The sequence below is a fragment of the Pyxicephalus adspersus genome, chromosome 8 (assembly GCF_032062135.1).
Source record: "Pyxicephalus adspersus chromosome 8, UCB_Pads_2.0, whole genome shotgun sequence".
In the NCBI taxonomy this organism is placed as follows: Eukaryota; Metazoa; Chordata; class Amphibia; order Anura; family Pyxicephalidae; genus Pyxicephalus; species Pyxicephalus adspersus.
The window spans coordinates 35,326,133-35,336,546 of record NC_092865.1 but is presented as its reverse complement, the minus strand read 5'-3'; the positions used below and the strand labels follow the sequence as shown (position 1 = coordinate 35,336,546).

The 10,414-nt window shown below is 40.0% G+C and overlaps 1 protein-coding gene across 1 annotated transcript in view; it reads left to right on the top strand.

The window, feature by feature from the left end:
- Positions 1–4,544: 4,544 nt before the first annotated feature.
- COL11A1 (collagen type XI alpha 1 chain) overlaps positions 4,545–10,414 on the top strand; it is a gene marked incomplete in the record, with an annotated part of 137,389 nt that continues 131,519 nt past the window's right edge. Inside the window, 1 exon segment of the mRNA XM_072420016.1 lies at positions 4,545–4,898. Within this exon segment, the coding sequence (XP_072276117.1) occupies positions 4,784–4,898 (115 nt within the window).

The following is a 10,414-nucleotide window of genomic DNA, read 5'->3' as shown; positions in this document are numbered from 1 at the left end:
GTTAAGCTGTGTATAATTATCCTTGGAAATGAACGACTAACGACCGATCGTCCGTTAATCGTTGTGCACAACGTCTGACCAACAACGCCAACGAACGAGGATTGTCGCTGGAAACGACTAGATCTGATTGAGAGATGACTGTTCACTATCTATTGTGTGTACGGTCTTTCAGTGATTGTGGATGTTTCTGCAGTACACTTTCTGCTTTACATGTCACTTCCTGAATCGTTCAAACGATCGTATCTAGTGTGTGTACATCATTGGTGGATTAATTTGAACGATCGCATTGTTACAGCATGTACAGAATTGTGCACTATACGATCGTTCAAAATAATCATGCATAATCGTTAGTTGTTTGTTTGTACCTGGTGTGTACCTAGCTTTAACCTCTAATGAACATATCATGGCTTGCAGCTCAGATATCTTCAGTTCTCTAGACTGTGGAGATAAGCAGAAAATAAACCTGTTACTTTGTACTGTGTTGATAAAAACACAGAATAACAACCAAAACCTTGTCAATGTATCTTGCACTTTCAATTTCACCATTGATAGGCCTAAAAGGTTTGTCAGGCTGCAAGCATTACGCACAATAGTTTAACAGACGCTGTACACAAATGCTGGTACTTTTGACATGCAGAAACAGCTGTAGAGCTGAAATAAAAAAGTGATGATCTACATTCTCCCATGATTAGGAGGGTAGGTAGGGGAAATGTCTACGTCAGTATTTCTCAACCAAGGTTTTATGGAACCCTAGGGTTCCTCCAGAGGTTGCTTGTGGTTCCTGTTTGTGGGCAGTTTGTGTCTCCTAGGTAAGTGACAACAATCATCTTTTTTGCTATCTGTAACGGAGACATTCTTCCCACCAGCAATGTAAGAAGAATTCTTCCCACTGACCAGCACACTAATGTACTGTGAGCTTTGGATATAGTAATTATAGCAGGGGTTCGGTAAAGTTATTTCAAGGGTTACCCCATGTTAAAAAGGTGGAGAAAAACTGCCCTCCATCATGTACCTGCCCTTTTAATAGCTATTTATTGATAAAAATATAAATATGGCATACCTGAAAAATATTTTTGAGTGTGAATTTACTATTTTAAGATAAAATTATAAAATACTGTATTAGGTATGGCGTTTAATGAATAAACCTTGGTGTGTTGGTTACTTTTGCTCTTAGTAGTGTAAATGGTGCCACTGGTTACAACTTTCATGTCCAGCAGTGGGTAGCGGAATGGTTCCCTTGCCCCATAGGCCTTTTAAGTGCCCTCCATACGGTTACTGTCTGGGTGCCTGTTTAAACCTTGGTCAGCCCAGACCCTCAGCAGCTCACCATTGAGTGTAACAATACTGGCAGCCCACTCTTATAAACAGCACATCCAGAGAAAATCTTCTCCTAAGAGATTCCAGAGGTGGATTTTGCAAACGATGATGATAACATCTGTCAAAGACCGGCACAGGAAGAGAGTAGTGGAAGATCTCCTCTGCTAATTCCCTTTAGAACAATGAGTGACCAATGAAATTATATTCACGGGTGAGCTGCTAAAGGTCCATGCTGACAGGGGTCTGGGAGGATTCTGATGTTATGAGGGGGCTCTGATTTGGAGGGGAGCTGTAATTTGGGTGTGGACTCTGATTTGAAGGTGGAGACTCATGTAAAAAGGGAACTATGAAGTAAAAAGAGGGCTATGATGTAAAAGGGAGACCTCTGACTTGAAGGAGGATCCGATGTGAAGGGGGGCTCTATTTTGAAGGGAGGACGCTGATGAAAAGGAAGGATTTTGATATGATAACGGGTTCCAGATGGGAAAGTGGAGGAGGGGCTTTGTTTTGAAGAAGGGACTATGATTTGAAGGAGTTGGACGGAAAGAAATCTGATGCAAATCAGGGCTCTGGCCATGAAGACGGGACACAGGATAGGACAATATTAAAGAGGGAGGAAAACTCTAAAGTGAAGGAAAGCTGTTAACGTGTGCATACATGTGTGTGGCAAAGGGGGGTGTTCTGAAAGTGAAGGGGGTTTGATTTGCAGGGGGAACTCTGATTTAAAACGAGGGCTGTGATGTAAAGAGGACATTTTAATAGGAATGTGGGGCTCCAGATGTGAATTTGGGAATTGGATTTGAAAGGGCTCCAGATGTGAGGGGATAACTGTGATTTGGAGGGGGGGGTCTCTTTATATAAAGAGTTCTGAGGTAATGGGAGGCTTGTAATGTGAAAGGGGAGATTATAAAGTACAGGAAGTCTGATATAAATGGGGGGCCCTTAATAAGAAGAATGGACTCTGATATGAAAGTAAAGGGGGTTTGAAGTAAAGGGGGTTCTGATGTATCAGTGTATTTCTAGTATAAGGGGGGCTAATAATGTAAAGGGGAGACTTATATTTAAAGGGGGGCTCTAATGAAAAGGGGAGACTCTGAACTATGACGTAAAATAGAGATTCCGATAAAAAGAAAGGCTCTTGATATGAAGAGGAGACTCTGGTTTTGGGGGTCCTTGATGTGAAGGAGGGCTCTGATGTAAAGATGAGATTCCAATGTAAAGGGGGTTCTGATTTGAAGTGAAGGAATCTTGTGTAAAAAGGAGTCTCTGATCTGAATTGGGGACTCTTGGTGTATGGGTGAACTCTAGTTTGGGGGGATATGAAAGGGGGGCTTTAAAGTGAAGGGGGTTCTGATGTATCAGTGTATTTCTAGTATAAGGGGGGCTATTAATGTAAAGGGGAGACTTATATTTAAAGGGGGGCTCTAATGAAAAGGGGAGACTCTGAACTATGACGTAAAATGGAGATTCCGATAAAAAGAAGGCTCTTGATATGAAGAGGAGACTCTGGTTTTGGGGGACCTTGATGTGAAAGAGGGCTCTGATGTAAAGATGAGATTCCAATGTAAAAGGGGTTCTGATTTGAAGTGAAGGAATCTTGTGTAAAAAGGAGTCTCTGATCTGAATTGGGGACTCTTGGTGTATGGGTGAACTCTAGTTTGGGGGGATGTGAAAGGGAGAACTTTGATGTAAAGAGGAAATTATGATGTAAAGAGGGGCTCTTTAAATGTAGGGGAGAACTGTTTTTAGGGAGGCTTTGATATAAAGGCGGTTTTGATGCATAGGGCCATTTCAATGTAAAGGGGGCTACAGATGTAGAGGACTCCAATTTGAAAGGGGGACACTAATGCAAATTGGAGACTCTGATCTACAGGGGAAACTCTTGGTGCGAATGGGAAACTCTGATTTAGAGAGGGAATCTCCATATAAAAAGGGAAATCCGATGTAAGAGGTACTCTGAAGGGGGAAGTCTCTGATATGTATGACGAATTCTTGATATGAAAAAGGATTTCCATATAAAGAAGAGGACTCTGAAATAAAGGGGTTCTAATATAATAGGGAGTCCTTAATATAAAGTAGAGACTCTGATCTGAAGGGGTGGTGCTGATGTAAATGGGAATTCTTGATGTGCAAGGATGGTTTTTGATAAAAAACAAGGTGGAGGTGGGGCACGGAATTTAAGTGGGGGACTCTAATTTAAAAGGGGAATCTGATGTAAAGAGGAAACTCTCATCTGAAGGCAGGGCTCCTGGTGTTAAAAAAGAACCCTGATTAAAAAAGGGAAATATTGATGTAAGGGGGAGGGGGGCTCTCTGATGAGTGGAGAAGTTCATGATATGGGGCGGAGCTCTAATGTAAATGGGGCCCCTATTGCAAAGGGAGGGGTCTTATTGTAAATGGGAGCGGGCTCTTGATCTAAAAGGGGACTCAGATGTAAAAGGGGCCCAGGATGTAAAGGGGAAAGGGCTCCTGATGTGATGGAGTTTATCCTAAATGGTAGTATTACACAGCAATACAAACTTCACAGAGAGTCAAACATCTCACTACTCAAAAAACTTAGAAAAAAGATGTGTATACCCTCTAATGTGTACCCAATCAACTCATACCATATAGATGTACATTACTGCATGCACATACATCTGAATTTGCATATTTGCACGCAGTAATAATAATATGCTACTTTCCTATTATTTAATTTTAATTTTTTGCTGGTGCACAGCCCCTTGTCAGTGTGATTTATACAGAGCAGCCCATGTACATAACACAGTAGGAAATAATTTGCCATCAAATTGTGCAGGAAAAGTGTGATGATGTCACATTTCTAACTCTGTGCAGCATTTAGCAGTATACAGCACAGGTAGGACTTGATATCATTTTCCATGCCTTTAGAAAGTTGTGTGCTCTCAGTAGTGAATCCAGGAGCACAGGGACAGGTTGAGTTCAGGATCTCACACAGAATAGCAGTAATCTGGAGTAGTCACCCTCTCCTTGTGTTCTCACACTGCTGAACATTTCTATCCTGAGCCCTGTAAAATGGGAGGGTGGGAGATGGGCTGGACCAACCTGGAGAGTCTTGTCTTTGGGCAGGGTTTGAGAGTTTTGGAATCTGCACACTATTTGCTGGCAGGGGAAGGCTGGAGAAAGCTTGGAGACCTAAGAGTGGGGTCTTAGCCCAGCCCTCTGACGGTGGGACTTTAGGAGGAGAGAGAGAGCTTTGCAGTTTGATTAAAGCCCTCAAACCTTCTTCAGTCTGCAGGCAGGGGACTGGGGAGGAACACATCTCAGCTGGGCAAAGGAGAAGAAAGGCCACCCTAAGCCCCCCTCCCCCTGTCAGACTTTTGGGTTTCTTCCTCCCTATGGCTGTGTAGTGATCACCTCCTGGACTTTTGGAAGGAGTTGGTGCTGTAGATTGAATCTTCAGATTCCTAATCAGCTGGGGTGATCCCAGTACTTTTTGGAGTTGGAGATGGAGAGGTGGAACACAAGGTGGAAAACGAAAAGGAGGTTGTGGGATTCTTCCCTTAGCTCCCTAATTCTCATCACTTTGACTTTCCTTCTCCAAGCTACAGAGGTCAGAGGAGGTAAGAGAAAATTCCAGGGGGACTTTGAGGTCCCCACTTCAACCATCTAAAAAAAACCCCAGGATATATCACACAACCTGGATAACCATAAAGTTTTATCCCTCTTCAGGATGTCATCTGCTTCAAGATTTCAACGCACCTTTCAATGTGGTGCTGTGCACAGCGCATCATATAGTTTCCATTCATTTGATGGGAAGGTGGGGGGCAGCCGCAATACTAATGAATGCAGAGCAGTCGCGGAGGACTGAGCCAGACAGGCTGTGTTATTGAGAAATACAGGTGGCAGGCAGGATCGGTAGATCAGCATGATGCGAGGTCCTGGTACTGTTAGATCTGCTGGGAAATGAAGGTGAAAGTTACCTCTGAGACGTGTGGTCCGTTAGGTGTCTATGGACAGGGCTAGAATGGTGGATTTTTTTTTTGTTTCTCAGCAGCGATTCCTCTGTGTTAGGAATTCCTCCCCCCAGGGGATGTCACATTCAGACACGTCTGTGGGAAGGGTTGGGTCTAGACGATCAGCTCCATCCACCTTTGCTGAATACATCCTTGGGTAGCATCACTCCCTATGGATTGGCACTGCCACCATTTATTTCTGCATGCTGGGCAATCACTTCTCTATAAGTGGCATCTGAGCCCAGGGATTGTTGCTGCACAGTGATTCTACATTATTACTAGTTTTCACTGCCAGCTTCATAGTCACAGCATTACTTCCAAGAGATCCCTTTGCAATAGGCGTTAAGTAAAGACAGTGCATGCTAAAATAAAATCATTTTTGTAGAACTACAAGTCTCACTGTAAGAATAGACACTTCACCATATGGTAGCTTGCAGCTGGTATGCCAAGTCCTGCTGACACTTGCAGTCCAACAGATGTTAGAAAATCAGCTTTTCATCATATGGTAGCATCCTGCTGCTATACCTTTGCCAAGTCCAGTTATGCTGAAACTTGTAGTTTAGCAGCTGCTTAAAACTCAGCTTTCTGATGTAATTAAAAACTTTTTCAAAGTTCTTTACAAGTATTGCCAGGCTTTGTGTGCCTCTGAGAACTTCTTCTCTATAGAGGTTAACTGAGGAGAATGGATGCTAATCATAGATGGAAAGGAAATCAATTTTTGTATAGAACTAAGCATATGTATAGAATTAAGCATTTACCATCCAATTTGTATGTCTTTTGCAGTCATGCTTTGACTTGCAGTTCAATAGCTGCTAGACTGTCAGTTCAGAGCTATCTAATGTTTAAATACATTTGACTTCTTTAAATAATACATCAGCCCCACAGCAATATATTAGTAATGAATGACTTAATGCTGTGTAGTTCTTCAGGGTTATGCAGGAGTGACCTCTTGGGTCACAAGGATAAGCTGTTCAGGTCCAGCAGGGGTGAAAGTCATAAGTGCAGGAATGTAGACCAGGCTCTATTCATTCCCCAGGGTAGTCTGCTTATACTTATCATCCTCACTATTGAGCTATTAGTAGAAGAGGGTAATTTGTAGGTGGGCAACTGGTTACCTATGGCCAGTTGTGGAATGAATACCACTAGCTGGGTATAAGATAAGCAGTGTACAGTGAAGTAAAGAATGGGCTTCTGTGTGGAAGGCTCTGAGCTGTGCTTGTGGTCTTGTGTTTTTCTAGTGTAGACAGTAGTACATACAGTAAAGTACTGTGCTGCCTGCCTTCTGCCCTCTTCTGGTTTCTCTTATTCATCAAGTCCTAGCAAAGGTGAACTAAGGATTCTTTATACTGTAGAAAGGAAATCAAATCCTCTCAAATGATTACAGGCAGGATAAATTAGCAATGTGACAGCATGTTTCCAGTGTTTCCTATGAATGTAAAGAACAGCAAACCTTATCTACAAACTAACAAACTAGAAAGTGATCTTATCTATACAATAAATTTAGTCAAAAGTCTGTATCCTTCAACTAAGTTTTGTAATAGTGTTCCCCAAAAGAATATTTTCATAGCTTATATCAATCTAAAATCATTGAATGTTTATTTTATTCTGTTTTATATATTTTATGTGTTATATCAATGTTCTGTTTATTGTACACATTACATCTAAATCACCTTTTTAGCATTTATAGCATTTAAGTAATGACTTTTTAATAGCATTTCACATTTCATGTACAGGCTGGTTTCAGGACAAGTAGACATTATCAAGTCAGGTACTCATTTTAAGAATTTAGAAGCATTTCTCTGCCTGTAAATCACAGATTTTCTTTGATTTGAACAACCTAAACTTGTCTAAACTCTTTAGGACTTAGGCAGACTTCCTAATGTATTATTTCCTTTGTCTGGAATGTTTAGTGGTCTGCACAGCAGATAATTGTTAGTTGTGACATGGTAAAACAGTTAAAATAGTAAAGGGACCAAAATAAATACTTACTCCCTCTATCATTAGTTTCCTTATGAAATTGCCATTTACACACTGATCTTACCAAAAAGGGCTGCTATTGCCTTAAAATTACATATATTTTAGCAGGCAGCATTGCTGACACAGCCCAGTGTGTTGCTCTATAAAGAGTTACTTAAGCTATGCCAAATCCGTTCTAGATTGTTTCTACTGCTGCTAGAGTACTATTCATCTACTGACAAGAAATCAGGTCACAAATGATGCTTACCCAATTACTATTTTACTGGAAATAGGCCTTCACTATGATCAGCAAGCCCATCTGTCTGACAAATATGTTTAACAAATGTGGTTTTAATCATCAGTCTTTGGAATGGTTACCATGTGATCTTATTATTGTTTTCATAAGTAGCACAACTCATTAAATAAATTGATTATAAGTTATCTTCATTATATTATAAATCCAAAACCAGGCTAATAGAACAAACAACTTGATGTTTGCATACCAGTGAGTGTGTAAATCCTTCTCTTAGTGTAATATTGGCTTGCTTGTATTGAGGCCCCTTAGGATCCCAGACATGTGGAGACAGGAAAGAAATAACAGTTAAATAACGCTTAGCTTCAGGATTAATGTAAAGCAGGTCTGTTTAGAATAAAACTCTGGATATAAGTTTAACTGCTGAAATATTTTTAGCAGGTTTTATATCTGGTTTTAATTTTCATTACAAAATGTGTAATTGTTTGTGATGTACAGCCTGCACATAAGACAGAGAAATGCCATACATTTATCCATCCTAAATGTTTTTCTTAATCAAAGCCACTAATGTGGTTTCATGCGACTTGAATTTAAAAAAAGGACTCATACAAGGAATAGAATGATTTCAGAGGAATGTTAACATTTATTTTTAAAAGCTTCCATATATCTGTAGCAATGCCTTTGATTCATTACATTTAACCAGATTAAGTAAAACTAACAATGTAGCTAAATCAAAGGGTGAGTTATTACACAGCACCTTTCTAGAAGCAGCTGGAGTTTAATAGTAGACTCCAGACAGTAGGGAATATAGATACTGTGTAGTCTTTCAGTAGTTCTGCAGCAAAAAATAACACAAAAATGTTAAAATGTAAGTTTAAAAAAAACAGCATACAATTGGCACTATGTTTGAAGGTATGAGTACACTGAGAGTGAAACAAACTTATTAAATAAACTTCAGTGGGATGAGGAGAGGTTGGGAGGTGAAAAGCCTGATTTGAGTTGAGTCCCAGGGATCAGCAGGTGAAATGGTTAGAAGAGTAGACACTCAGGGTTTGCTTAAAGGAAAAAAATTCAGGAGCAGGGGCCTGGCTTTCTCCTCTGCCTGTCTCCCCTTTCATGGCTGGGGGGCGTGTTTAAAGCTCCTTGCACCTCTGACTTGTAGCTGACACAGAAATATGAGTGCTATGTGGGTTTTCAGAATGTCCCTTTGAGCTGAATTCTCAGTGAGAGCCATTGATTCAACAGGATAGATAAAGCATTCCTAGTCTACACAGCAAAGGGCTGTCTCTAATACTCAGCCTACTGTTGGAGGCATGAAAAGCTCTTCAGTAGCATGTGTGATTTAAAGTCTTGCACACTGATGGGAAATATTTCAGTGTCCTGTAGACTTAGTCAAACTTTTCAGCTGGACTTGATGAGTTTGCAGTGTGTTGAGCATGTGGCCAGCTGGCACTTAGACTGAGACCCCCAGGATGAGACCAACTCCCTTCTATCCTGACTGATTTCACACTATGAATCTGTGAAGGAACACAAAGGCCATTGCCAAAGATAGATCCTTTATTAGAGCACGTGACTGGTTGAAATTGAGAAGCTTTTAAAACACAGAATGCTTTATCTTTGTCTGACACTTTATTTTTTTAGGACAAACTCCTCCCTTCTAAATTGGTGCAAAAGTTATAAAAAAAAATCTTTGGCACCCTAAACCACAATAGGGAGGACACTTTATATGATCAGCTGACAAAGTGTGTGAATTATCCTGCTAGGTAGGGCTGTCCAAACCCACAATGGGAAGGGCTATATATATGTTAGAAAGTCATGTTGTATTCCAAATCTTAATTAAAAGTGATGTCATACTATAGAGATTTTGAGGACTATTGGGAAGCATTAAACATTGTTAAAGATCACATCTGGCTTTTGGGCTGACAGCTGCACAAATCTTTTGGGAGCTATTATTCATCTATACTACAATTATAGATATCAGGCTAGCCCTTAACTATGCAGCTATATAACCACCCTAGAGACATTTACTATAATTCTCCAAGGCACTAGATTTATGTATTTTTTTTTTTTTTAATAAACTTTTCTAAAATGTCTAGGTCTACACTACAAATAATCCAGTGTTTTATTACCTTTGCTATTCTTACTCATCCATCCATCCAGCCTAGCCCGTAGACTGGAATTCTAGGCCCTTTGACCTGTGAAACTAAAGAGATAAAATAAACACATGTGGTCTAAGTATGTCCATTGCCTTGTGCTGAAACTAAGGAGGTGTAAAAGTATTTTGCAGGAGATTCAGGATCACACCAATTTACTAATTCATCCAACATATGGTGAAGGTTTTGACTTTCTGCTATTGTGCTAGGATCAATAGTATCTTTAAATAAACCCTTCTATGTTATCATACTAAAATGCATTCAACCAGAATATTCATTAATAAATTTGTCTTCGGATTGATTTGTGTATAGAATTGGTATATCTATATTTGATTTATTATTGATCCACTGAATAACACTGTCCTAGCCCCCTACATGCAGTTATTCATTCTGCACAATTGCATTAAAAAGAGCAACGCGTAAATCACTTACAGTAACATCAAATTCTGCAACACAGAACACATTAATCTAGTATAATTAGAAAATGCTTACTTAACAAGCCTCTGTTCTGGTGATGCCATTATCTGTTGCTTGTTTGTGATGGTGGGAGGCAAAATAATGATAATACCATCTGCTTTGGAAGCTGTTGGATGTGGTTTACACCATGTAGTTTGTAATTTGAGAAGCTTGTATCCATTAGAGATTAATCAAAACCATATTAAAGAACTCACATGGTTCCACAAGGCAATGGCTTGTTTATAAATATATCCCTGTAAAACACAAATACATTATGAACATATTAAAGGGTTCGTGAATCTGAT